Consider the following 14,006-nt stretch of genomic DNA (forward strand, 5'->3'; position numbering starts at 1 on the left):
TTGATGCTGTTATATGTGGAATGGTTTTTCTTAATTTCACATTAGAATTGCTCACTGTCTGGTATGTAAGAATACACCTGATTTTTGTATATTGATCTTTTATCCTCAGCCTTGCTGAACTCATTTATTAGCTCTAATTTTTTTTTTTTTTGGTAGATTCCATAGGATTTTCTATATACAAGATCATGTCATCTGCCAGTGAAGATAGTTTCATTCCTTCCTTTCCAATATGTATGCCTTTTATTTCTTTTTCTTGCTTTATTTTTGGCTGTAACATGGAATATTGAATAAAAGTGGTGAGACCAGACATCTTTGTGTTGTTTCTGCCTGATGTTAGGGGGAAAGCTTTCAGTCTATTGCCATTCAGTGTGATGATGGCTATAGATTTTTCATAGGTACCCTGTATGTAATTGAGGAAATTCCCTTTTATTGCTTGTTTGTTGAGTATTTTTAGCATAAAAGGGTGTTTGATTTTGTCATATGGTCTTTTTTTCATCTACTGAGATGAATGTGTTTTTTTTTTTTTTTCTTTATCCTGTTAATATAGATGTTGATATTTGCTTGTATGTTGAACCAACCCTGCATCAATGAAGGAAAATCCCATTTGGTCGTGGAGTATAATCCTTTTTATAACTTGCTGGGTTTGGCTTACTAGTATTTTGTTGATGAATTTTGTGTCTGTATTCATAAGGGAAACTGGTCCTTGGTCTTCCTTTGTTGCGATTTCCTTGGTTTAGGTATCAAGGTAATATTGGCCTCATAGAATGAGTTGAAAGAGTTCCCTCCTCTCCTTTTCCTTTCCTTTTCTTTCTTTTTTTTTTTTTTAAAGTTATCTGCTCAGTTACCTTAGTGGTCACCTGATGGTTAGATTAGAGATTTCCTTCGCTACCTGAATCCAGTAGTCTCCCAGTTTTTGCTGAGGACTTCTGTTATTGTATGGTGGCATGCCTTCAGCTCCCAGCCAGGCATTTGACAACTTTGCCTTATCCTGTGCTTCCTGCTTATGCAGGAGCCTCAAGTTCGGCAGAGCTGATTGCTTAGAGTCTTTCACCTCTTTCCTGAGCATTTGCACGTTTCTGACCTGCCTTAGACCTTCTAGAATTCCAGAAATACACCAGAGCTTTTCACAGCTCCTCTGGACATCTTGCCCAGCTTTTCCATTTAAGGTTTTTGGTTGTCTATTGTTTGCACCAGCTGTTATTTATTGACTCAGGTGGTTGTGAAGTCAAACAATTGCCCATAATGTGTTTCAACTGGGAAAAGAGTTTTTGTAGGGGGCAAGTTTCTAGGCAGATCAAATTAAAAAGAGCTTTGCAGGTGGGGCCTTTCAGGGACCCTTGAGACAAAGTCAAATGACGCCAGTTCCCTGGGAGTGAGTGCTGACCTGGTTTTGTCCCTTCAGGCGCTAGGCACGCTGCCGCTTTTTCACTTCGATTGTGGACCGGGTTTTTGTTTTGTTTTTCCATGCTTCTGCAGAGTGGAGAGTGAGGGATACAATTAGAAGAATTGAAAATGCCCCAAAGTTCACACAGCTCACTGTGCTTACTGAGATTTTTGCCATTTTTCTTAAGATATAACCCTCCTTGTATCACTTTGGTTAGTTTCCAGAGTTTTGTACATAAGCTTCTTACTACTACTTTTGCCAATATTCTTGTTGATTTTATGTAAAATAATTTTTGGAGGCCCTTACTCTTTCACTTTTGTTCTGGATTTGTAGTTTCCTAAGAAATTGCCAAATAATTTTCCAGGTTGGCTCCACCTTTTTATATTCTCCCCGAGCAAGGTATTGTTTCAGTTTCTCCACATCTCACCAGTATTTGGTGTTACCATTAGTTTTTATTTTTGTCATTTTGATAGATGTGTGGTTTTATGTCATTGTGATTTTAATGTATATTTTTCTAATGGTTAATGATACTGAACCTCTTTTCAAGTATGTGTTGGTTACCTGTGTCTTTTCTTCAGTGAAACGCATTTGTTGCTCTTTTTCTAGTTGGATTTATTTTTATTCTTCAGTTTTAAGAGGTTTTTATTTTTTTTTTTTTTACAAATTATAGAAACCAGTTCTTTGTTGTATATGTTGTTTACAAATATTTTCTCCCAATTTGTAGTTTGTCTTTTTTTTTTAAGTTTTTTTTTAGAAATTTATTTATTTCAAGAGGAAGAGAGAGAGAGAGAGAGTCCCAAGCAGGCTGTGCACTGTCAGTGTAGAGCCCAACACGGGACCCGAACTCATGAACTGTGAGAACGTGACCTGAGCCAAAGTCAGACGCTCCCACAACTGAGCCACCCAGATGCCCCTATCTTTTCATTCTCTTTCTGTTCTTTTGTAGAGCAAAAGTTTTACATTTTATCAGTTCTGCTTTTATGGATGTTTTTAGTGTCAAGTCTAAGAATTCCTTGTCTAGCCTTAGGCCCTGAAGATTTTCTGTGAGAAAAAATCTCACATTAGTTTTTTCTCTGAAAATGTTACAGTTTTTGTTTTACAAACATCTTCATAGTCTTGAAGTTTTTGTTTATTTGTTTTGATCTTCTGGAATTAAAATGCTTTTTTTTTATATAGATGGCAAACAGCGCATATTATTTTATTTTTAAAGTTTACTTTGAGAGAGAGAGAAAGTGCATAAGCAGGGGAGAGGTGGAGAGAGAAGGAAAGCAAGAATCCCAAGCAGGCTTCACGCTGTCAGCGCCGAGCCTGACATGAGGCTTGAGCCCATGAACCATGAGATCATGACCTGAGCCAAAATCAAGAGTCAGATGGATGTTCAGCCAACTGAGCCACCCAGGCACCCCTGGAATTAGAATTCTTGATGACGTTTTTTTTTCTTTTCTTTCAGCACTTTTATGATGTTCCTTATCATCTGGCTTGCACAGTTTCTGAAGAGACATCTCCTGTTATTCTTATATTTGTTCCTCTGTATGTAATATGTTTATTTTTTCTTTATCTACATTGAAGATTTTTGATTTTATGCTCATTTTCAGGGATTTGATTTTGATGTATCTTGTGGTTTTCTTTTTTTTAAATTTTTTAACCTTCATTTATTTTAGTTTTGAGAGACAGACACAGAGTGCGAGAGGGGGAGGGGCAGAGAGAGAGGGAGACACAGAATCCGAAGCTCCAGGCTCTGAGTTGTCAGCACAGAACCTGACACGGGGCTCGAACTCACGAACAGTGAGATCATGACCTGAGCTGAAGTCGGCCGCTCAACTGACTAAGCCACCCAGGCGCCCCTTCTTTTTCTTTATATTTGACATTCGTTTAGCTTCTTGGGTTCGTGTTTCTATGATTTTCATCAAATTTGGCAATTTCTTGACGTTATTTCTTTAGATATTTATTTCTATACTCCTGTCTCTGTTTCTGGGACTCTTGCATGTTTGTTACACTGTTTAGTATTTTCCTTTAATCACTGACACTCTTTTCAGTTTTTTTCCATCTTTTTTTGTCTCTGTGTGCTTCAATATGGACAAATTGTATTTCTCTGTCTTCAGTGTCAGTAATATTTTCTTCTTCAGTATCTAATTTGCTGTTCATCCCACCTAGTGAAGTTGTTTTACTTTGTTCATTATGTTTTTGATCTCTAGAAGTTCTGTTTGGTTCTTCTTCATACCTTAACGTCTCTCTTGCAGTGTTCATATTATCCTTTAAATAGCTTGCTGTATTTTTTGTAGTTGTTCTAATGTCTTTGTTTGCTAATTTTATTGTTTCTATTATACTGGATCTACTTGTATTGACTGTTTTTAATCCTGGGTATTGGTCACACTTTCTTGATTCTTGGCATATCTACTACTTTTCGATTGGATGCTGGATCTTATAAGTTTTACATTGGTGAGTCTGTAGACTTTGTTGTCTGCCTTTTTCTTGTGCTGCCTTATTCTGGCATGAGGTTATTTGCAGTTTAGTTTGATCTTTTCATGGTTTGTCTCCACACTTTGTGAGGACAGGTCTAGAGTAACCTCTACTTTAGTGGTAGTTTAACTCTATTACTAAGGCATGGCCTTTATAGGATCTGATTTGAATGTGCCAAATAATCAATAAGACTTGCTGCTCAGAACTTAAATGCCTTCTAGTCTGGTGTGAGCTCTGTGGACCATTCAGCAGATAGATTTTCAGTTACTTTGCCTAGGCTACATTTTACTATTCAGCTATCAGTCAGAGAATCCTTCAGTTTTTAAAGGATTTTTTTCCCTGTAGTATCCTCTCCCCCAAACTCTACCCTACCACCCCACAACTTCCAGTTGCCTCGGTTTCTCTGAATTCTGACTTGTGTCTCCATAACTTAGTGAGACGTACATACTTTGTTTGGGACGCAGTCCTATACCATCAGTTTTACATCCAGGCAGAAACCTAGGGATCTTGTGTGGCTTGCCTTGTTTCTTCTCTCTCAGATAACATAATCCTAATTTCCTGTTTTTAATATCAAAATAATTGTGTCATATATTCCTTCCAATTTTCTTTTTGCTTACAGCAGTCAGGTAAATCTGGTCCCTGTTACTCCATTATGGCTGGAAATAAAAGTCCTGATCTGTTAATCAGCAACCTTTTTATTTTGGAACAATTTTATATTTACAGAAAAGTTGTAAAGATAGTGCAGAGTTCCAGTATACTTCTCATCCATTTTCTCCTGTTTTTAGCATCTTAAAATTTTGTCAAAACTAAGAAAGTGACATTGGCATAATACTATTGAGTAAACTTCTGTATTTAATTTTATTTAAAAAACTGCCAGACCACCTTCCAAAGTGGCTGTACTGTTTTGCATTCCCACAGCAATGAAAGAAAGTTCTTGCATTATAGGAGAACATGATGAAAACTAGTTACATTGAAACTCCAACATTTCAATTACTTTGAAATTACAAAAAGCAAGTAAAGAGAAGTGACTCAAAATTGTTGAACCTTTGATTACAGGTGACTCATGATAACTGTATAACAACAATAACAGTGGCATTCATGGCACTCTGATTATTCTAAAAGCCTTACATTTATTGATTTATTTAATCCTTACAACATCCCTATGTTGTTGGTGTTACTATTCTCTGCTCCTACAGATTATGAAAGTGAGAAGTTGAGTTTGGCCACATGGCTACTGAAATGCAGTCATTCTGGCTCCAGAGCTCGCTCTCTGATCCATTCCACCAGTGATGATTCTTTATCAGTTGCACATCACAATAACTTGAGGAGTTGAGATGGTGTTTCACTTGGTGGGGGATGGTCCTGGGCACCTACATTTTGTAGTTAGGATTGGGAACATTCTCTTCTTACTGTAGACCACTCTTTACTTTAATGTAGATAAATTTAATGTGTTAAAATACACCTTTTGATTTCATTCATGATGTTGAGTGCTTTGGTTCATCTTTTGATTTCGACATTTTAGGATCCTTTTGCATATGTAGAAATTGAGGCAAATGTATTGTGGGTAACTGAAAATCAACTGTCTCTTTATTTTGGTGTCTAGGCACTCTGGCTTTTGTATAACAAATGTAAATGTGTGTATATGTACGTATGTGTGTGCGCGTACTTATTTACATAGAGTCTTTTAGTTCAAAGAATTTTTAGAGTCACCTGAGAGTGCAGTTAGGAATTCCTTCCTAAAATTAATGTTTAAAGAATATGGATTTTAAAATGTGAAATCAGTTTATACATACAAAGCAAGGAATAAAAATATCATAGAATGGTATAATTGTTTAACATGTTTTAGGCCCAGCAGGTTAGTACCTACACAGAATTTATTAAATGCAGCATGGAATAATCTTAAATGTATTAATTTTGTGTCTTATTTTGTGTCAGTGACATTTTAACCTTTGATGTTAGGTTTAATAATGTAGAAGAAAATTTCAAAATTAAATTTAAAAATACTTTATGAAGACTGATTGATGAGGCATAGTAAATAAAATGATAGTTTTGAAAAGATCAAAAAAATTTAGTTCTCTGAAAATCAGTGATACGAATTTATTTATATTAACGTTTTATATTATGTTATGTAGCTAAGTTCCATGCCCAATATGGGGCTTGAACTCACAACCCTGAGATTAAGAGGTGCATGCTGTGCCAACTGAGCCAGCCAGGCGCCCCATACATTTATTTTTTAAAATTATTACTATGTGATCTCCAGTTGTCACTGTTGTTTTGTTCTGAATCAGGCTGCTGCTGATTGCATAAAGTCTCCACCAGAGGGTGCTAAAGATACTTCAGTGGGAAAAGTGTTATTTACTTAGGCTTGCCTGGACTTGTCAGCCGGATAACTTTTTTTTTTTTTTCTTTTTTAAGAAAAGAATTTGATTCTTGTTTATGAGACTTCCTTTTGCTGTGAAATAAATTATGTACCTTGACAGTTGAGTATTTTGACAGATACTGTAAATGATCAGCATTTAGTCTCTCCATTCTTGGTTCTCTGTCAGCATATTAGCTTGAAATAGCCTTGGTTTGCTTATTTTGTAAGTCTTCCATTTGAAATTAAAAGTTGCATTTTCATTTACATAATAAGTGTTGATTTTTCTTTACACAATAGGTGTTTTTCTGAAAACCCGAATACTTTAAAATGAACTAGAAAAACTAGTAATTTGTTTTGTAATTTGTAATTTGTTTTGTAAAACTAGTAATTTGTCAGTTTAAAAAAATAACTCGAAATACATCTATTGTGTATGCTTTTATTTTAAAATAACAACTTAGATCAGTAAATAGGTTTAATATTTGCCATTCCAGCATAAAATACCATTCTGAAAATATTATTAATTATCTGTGATGACCATGTGCTTTATGGCATGCACTTAGATTGGGGTATGATAGAACATTTTGGTCCCTTTATGTTTGATAAATTTCTAAGTGAGCATTTTACAAATTGGTTATCTAGCAAAAGGACTGAATGATAACAGCTCCGTTTTTTTTTTTTCTTCTTTCCCCACAGATACCTTCACTCAAATAACATAGTTGTGGTGCCAGAAGGTAAGGGCACTCCAATTTTAGTTACGACATAACCATAGTTTAAGCTTTGCTTTATAATAGTAAAGCAAATTTTGGTTGGTGTATTAGGGAATTTTACTTATAAAGCATCTTTAACTTGTTAGTTTCAAAGATTGTCTCCCCTAATTAGTAAATTCAGTTAGCAGTTTTGATTGAATTAAAAGATCTATGTTTTTACTATTTTGCAAGCAACAGAGGCAGGGATATTAACTATTAAAATATTTAATTTGGTAGTACTTGCATTAAAGATTTGTCATAACACTTGGGTCAAATTAATTTTCCCTTCACCTTTCTTTTCTTTTTGAAGCCATTGGATCTCTCGTAAAACTCCAATGTTTGGATCTTAGTGACAATGCCTTAGAAATTGTTTGCCCAGAAATTGGTCGTCTGAGAGCTTTACGTCATCTTCGATTAGCTAATAACCAACTGCAATTCCTACCTCCAGGTAATCATAGTCTATAGCACAAAGTAGTTTCTTGCCTATTTACAAATCTGTTATGCCTGTTTCTCACTGTGTGTCTAGGCAGTGGGCTTTGGGTATATTTAGGATTTGAGGTGGTCCGTTTGTTTGAAGGTGAAACTAAGGGTGAAATGTGTTTAAGGGAGTTTTCCCTGATGCAGACATGAGAAGGTGGCATTTATGCTTTTACCTACAATTACTACAATTATGCATTGCAGTCAGTGCCCCGTCAAGTCACTGCCGTGGCGAAATATTTGTACAAAAAGGTAATTCAGTTCAGAATATTTTACATAGAGAATTCAGATGAACTTTGCATGATGTAATCATTTTAGTATCCAAAAAGGAAATACGTACAGTGTTTTCTCTCATTCTCTAGTGAGGTAATTGTTTTACATTAACTTTGATTTAATAAATCTTACTAGAATTTCACAGCAGAATTTAAGTTTGAATCCTGGGACTAACTGTCATTTCTGCCTACTGAATATCCTCTTAGATTGTGATGTGCCCGAGTATGGTACCAAAATTCTGCATTCTCCTGAGCTACCATTAAACCCCGTGACTTTCTTATAGGGAGCATCCAGGGACCTTCCTTTGTGAATCCATACATTTGCAAGTTTTGCCATATGTCATCTTCCATATTTAAAAAAAAAAAAAAAGATGAAGTATGTAAAAAAAATTTTTTTTTAACTTGTGCTTTAGGTATTATATGGAAGTTACTTTGCATTCAAGAATGAGCAGAGAAAAAGGCAGATGTCACATTGTTGAGGCTTATTTCTACTTAGTAACTCAGGAACACCAACCAGTCTCTTAGTGTATCCAGGTGAAATGTGTGACTCAACCAGAATTACAAATTACTACCTGTTGTAGGACTTCAGGGTCATGTGAGAATGTTAAAAACTACTCTAAACTATTCATGTTTAATCCATGAATGAAAAAATCTGTAATATTTCTTTGTGATATAAAAGACACCTTCTCTAAAGGTTTTCAAATATAAAAATTTCTGAGTGAAGCATTATAACTGATTAATTTTTAGACTTTACATGCTGGCCTTAATATGTAGGCTCAATATTTACAAAAAGAGTACAGCAGTTGACTCTGCTTAAGAAATTCTTTAACCCCATATAATTACTGTCTTACATTTTCCATTTACAGTTAATACAAAAAATTTTAATGTGGTGTAGGAATCTGATCTTTTCCTTTAGAGTTTATTGTATGTAATCGGACTCAGTGGTGTTTTATCATTCTAGCTTTCAAGGAGTTTATATATTCAGATACTCAGGAAATTAGATTCTCTTTTGGAGATTGCCTGGGAAATGTATCAGTAAAGATAATACTTCGGGTTTTCATACTCTCATATATGAAACTTCTACAAGATCTATTGTAGAATCAAAATACATGAATATAATACTGTACTTATAAGTCCTTTTTTATATAAATTTAAGGAGCATATGACCAATGCAGTTCTCTGTTAAACCATTGTTCCTTATATTCTATTATTCTGTTTTTTCCTGTAATATAAGAACATTTTGCGGTAGAATGTGGTCATTTCCTTCCATTATATACTCTTGGAGATTAAGGATGTGCTACTGATATCATTGACTGCTTCCTAATAACCAGTGAAGGGTATAGGTTTTTGGACTGCTTTCATATCATTTTTAGTTTATATTTCACCTGTTGCGTGATTGTAAGCATTTATTTCTGGTTTTGTTTCCGTAGCTCTCTTCTGTTGTATATGTTTGGTTTTGCCTGTTTTGAGTAAAATTACATACAGTAATAGCTGTATTTTGAATAGAAACTTTTGACTGAGCCATATGTAGATTTTTTTCATTCTAGGCCATCATGAGTAGCAGTGGACTAGATCTTACTAATTATTTGGTTCACTTTATCTTTTTATGAGGTAATTGCGAGTGTTATGATTTGAATGGCAGTGGGGCTAGGTACATGTCCCCCAGTGTTTGATCGTGTTGGTCATATACAGTGGGAAATATTCTAAGTGTAGTTAAAAAAAAAAATGTGAGGGCTCCCATGTTGTCTGCATTTGATGACAGTAGAGATCATTTGTTATCTGATTGTTACCTCCACCCAGTCCTGGCTATCATGTATGATATAAACTTCTATGTGTCATATTTCCTCAAAGACTTAACATTTCATTATGTGGATTTGTTGTGGTTGAAAACCTTTGAATATAATTTTGTATTCAGTATTTAAAATTTGAAAAGTTTTAGACCGATATTTGAAAAATCTGAACCATTTGAAACATCTAGATGCATATAGAGTTTTAAACTTAGGATCTAAGAATGGATTATAGGGGTTTCATGAACGCCATGTAGTTTGCACACAGTTTGGTATCTGCGATTATGTACATGTTATGAAAAAGGTCCAGTGTTTCTACCAGTTTCTCAGACACATCCATGACTCATAGTGGCTGATTCTGTCGAGCTGTCTGCCAATAACCACATGGTAGTGGTGGCCTTGTGGACTGGAACTCATCTTCTGGGATGTCTCTTTCCCCCATTCCGTTAGATTGCGTGTCCGGCCATTTTCCTACCTTGTGACGTGGCCTTATCTCTACAATTGATTGGTCCTGGTGTTGGTACCTGACCCAAGCAGGACAGTTCTCATCCTGGGAATTTTAGAAGACGCTGGTGAGGGGCAAGGAAAGAGAATAAGAGAGAGCAGGGAAATTGGAAAAAGAAAATCAACCCCTCTTTCTCTCTGGGCTGTTGCACAATGCTGTGTAATCTTGTGAGGCACTGGGAAGTAGGCACACGGACTGGGAAACAGAAAAAGAAAGAAAGATGAAGGAGATACACAGAAGATGGAGGCAGAGACATTCTATGTTTTCTTTAGTATCCCAGTTACTAGTTGTATTCTTACGGCTCATAGGCTTTGTGCGTAAGATCGCTCTCTTGTTGGCTTCTGTGAAGCCAAATAGCCCAAAGAGCTCCACTTAACATGGCCAAAGGCTTCACATGGCCATTCTGGGGAATAGGATTAATTGTATCTTGAACTCTCCTCTTTGCTTAACTCTTAATGCTTGGAAGTTGCAAAGGCTCTTGCTAGTAGTAGGAAGTTGAGGGTTAGCAACGGCGTGATCTGTATGTTAGCAATAGTATGTGTATAAAGTGGTTCATCCTGTCATCTGTTTTTTTTTCCTCTTTGCACCATGTTAGACGTCTCTCTCTTTTTCTTTCCCCCTGAGCACAGGTCATTTTTTAGGAAGAACAGAGAACGCTGGTGGGAAGTAGTGACAGGATACAGGAATGTAGAGGCAGCTTAGAAAGAATGTGTTACTAAGTCAGCGTAGGGGAGGTGCCACCTTTCCTCTGCCCTCTTAGGGTCTCCAGCTCGGCCCAAGAATTAACGGACATAAGACAGATCCACAGGAGAAAAGTATACAGATTTTACTTAGTAATTTTTACACATGCAAAGGAAACCTCACGAGAAAAATGAAGACCCGAAGAAGTGGTTAAAGCCAAACACCTCTACACTAGATTGGACAAAGGGTAGTAGTTATGAAAATGTGACCAGACAAAGGGATTTGGGCTAGGGCAGTTAGTTGTGAAACAGTGACTAGGAATGTAAAGGTTGGCTTAACAAGTTTGGTTCGTTAAGATTTCCCTGGGCCTCGACTCTCCATTTCTGGCGATAAGAATGTCTCCCTCCTGGTACAGGGAGGACGCCTTTTACATGGGAGTTTCTCTCGTGCTTCTAGGGAGAAACGTGCCTCCTTGCTTCTGCCACTTTCCAGTGTCTTTAACTCAAAATAACTCATATGCCAGACTCGCATATTTTGGGGTGGCATGCCCTGAACTCCTCCACCAGCCACCACAGTGGGCCACGACAGCTTAATCCCACGTAAAACACATCCCTGGGAATCATCCTGCTCAAGTGTTGAGAGGCCTAAGCGTGAAAACATCAACTCCCCCAAATTATTGGTTCAGAGTTGCTTGGATGAGAGGGTCCTTGGGGCCTGTTGTACCTACAACAGGTACACAGAAGAAGCAGCAGCCTTCTGTGGAAAAGGCCTCAGCCACAGGGATATGGATACTGCAGTGGAGCCCTGACCAAAGAAATGGAAGTGGTAGGTCTGAGAGATACACGCATGGGGCTCCAACAGACATCATGCACTGTGGACTGAAGAAAGGTGCTTGATACACCTGCTTGAAACATCTTCCTTAGTCCAAAACCCCGCCTGAAAGAATAAGGCCAATTTAATAGTATGGACTTAACTTGTCTCCAAGATGAATAAATAATCATCACTCAAAAAAAACCCAAAAAACTGTTCTGGATTATTGATGTCATGGTCTATGGTATAAAAACTTTGGAACCTTGAAGCACTATTTGCCTGAGCAGAATTAGTTCCCTTTAAGAAAAATTATTATTTTAATAACTTTGTATTTTATTTGGCAATGAGTTCTATAGGTTTATATCCAGATACCGTAAGGAGAAAGTTAAATAAATGTTTTGGCTAATTTTTTTTTACTGTGTTATCTTATAATTTTATTTTTGACCTTTGTTTATTTTTCACACATAAAAATTATATATTTTTAAGGTATGCAACATGATTTTTTGATATACATATACATTGTGAAATGATTACCACAATGAAAGTAATGAACATATCCATCACCTCCCATAGTTACTGTGTGCGTGTGCGCGGTGAGAACACTTGAGATCTACTCTTAGCAAATTTGAAATATACATTATTAATTGTGTATTAATACATTATACAAATGTATTAGTGATCCATTATTATTGCCTTTCTTTTTAGAAAAACTTTTTATTATGGAAAATTTGAAATACAAAAGGACACAGAATAGAATGATGAGCCCCCATACTCCCAACACCTAACTTGAACAGTTATCATAGCCATCTCCTCTCTTGTATTTTTCTTTTAATTTTTTTTCTTCCCATTTTTGCCTTACAGTTGTTTTATTGAGGTAAAATTTACATAGAGTGGAATGCACAAATGTACACTTCGGAGATTTGACAATGTACGTACCCACGTAATCAATATCGTAGTCAAGATATAGAACATTTCCACTACCCCAGAAAGTACTCTCATGTGTTCTCCAGTCTGTGTGCCACAGGCGAACACTCTTCTGACTTCTGTGACCACAGACTAATGTAACCTGTGGTTGCACGTAATACGTGCACAGCCATACAGAACGCTCGCTGTGGCTGGCTTCTTTCACTCACAATGTGTCCATGCTGTTGCATATATTGGTAGCCCAATCTTCTTTAATTTGCAGAGCGGTATTCTAATGTTTGAATATACGGTTTATATATTTATTTTCCTCTTGATGGACATACAGGTTTCTTTTAGCTTTGGACTATGATGAATACAGCTAATATCCAACATTCTTGTGTAAGGCTTTTTATGGATGTATATTTTCATATATATGTATCCTTATTACAGTTCACTTATATGTTACCACTTAATATAAATTGTAAGAATCTTCCCAGTAGTATACTTCCATGTACCCTCCTTATGTTACTTTATCATATTTTTTCTATATATGTTATGAACTCTACAATGTAGTGTCTATATTGCAACAGTCAGTTGTCTTTAAAGGAAATCAAGATCATTAAAAGAAGATATTCTTTGTATTTACCCACGTTATGTTCTATTACTTGTGCTTTTCATTCTTTCCTGTAGTTGTAGTTTCTATCTGCTATTGTTTCTCTTCACAGTACTTCCTGTAGGATTTCTTGTGGTGCAGATCCGCCGGCCATGCACCGTCTCAATTTTCTTTATGCAAATATGTCCTTATTTTTGAAGACTCTTCTCTCTGGATATAGAATTCTCAGTTCACAGGATTTCTTTCTGGCACTTTATGAAGGTGACCTTCCATTGTCTCCTGACCCCATTGTTTCTGATGAGAAATCAGTTGCAATTTGTATCATTGTTACACTGTATATAATATCTTTTTGTCCATGGCTATGTTAAAATTTTTCTCTTTATCTTTCCCTAGCAGTTTGTTTACGATGTGACACAATGTAGGATTTTTAAAATATCCCAGTTGGGGTTTTCTTGATTCCCAAATTGGGAAGTTTTCGGTCATTATTTCTTCAGATATTTTTCTGCCCTGTTTCCTCTCTTTTGGGAACCTCAGTTATCCACGTTAAATCATTTGACAGTCGTTTCACAGGTCCCCGAAGCTTTGTTCTTATTTAAAAAATATTTTTTTTCTCCCGATCTAAGGTTGGATGATAACCTGCTCATCGTCTTCTGCTCACTACCTTCTTTTGTGCTCTCCTGTATGCTCTTCATTAAACACCCATTCACCCTCTCACAGCTTGCTGCCCTTTCGTATCCTGTCCTACATTTTCCAGCTGCCTCAGCTCCCAGGCCGGACCTCTGGCTCTTGCGCTCTGCCTCGGGCTCCACTTCCCTGTGCTGTGGCCCAGCGTGAGCCCCTTAGCAGAAAGCCACATCCAACACATCCCTCACCTCTTGTGTTCCCGGATTTCAAACATCAGAGTTCTCTGTTTCCTGTCTATTGCTTGAGAACTGTTGCCTCATATATTTTTGAATAGTTTTATTGTATTTTAGTGGGGAACAAGTCAGGTGTCAGTGACCCTGTCATG

General features: G+C 36.5%; 1 protein-coding gene across 3 annotated transcripts in view; it reads left to right on the top strand.

Moving 5' to 3' along the window:
• Positions 1-14,006, top strand: part of LRRC28 (leucine rich repeat containing 28) — a 151,602-nt gene that overhangs the window by 26,643 nt on the left and 110,953 nt on the right. For all 3 annotated transcript variants that reach the window (XM_019460128.2, XM_019460129.2, XM_053888758.1), the window contains 2 exons: positions 6,897-6,934; positions 7,260-7,397. In XM_019460128.2, coding sequence (XP_019315673.1) covers positions 6,897-6,934; positions 7,260-7,397 — 176 coding nt within the window. The remainder of the gene's footprint in view (positions 1-6,896; positions 6,935-7,259; positions 7,398-14,006) is intronic.

This window comes from Panthera pardus, unplaced genomic scaffold, assembly GCF_024362965.1.
Source record: "Panthera pardus isolate Hobbes unplaced genomic scaffold, ASM2436296v1 HiC_scaffold_24, whole genome shotgun sequence".
NCBI lineage: Eukaryota > Metazoa > Chordata > Mammalia > Carnivora > Felidae > Panthera > Panthera pardus.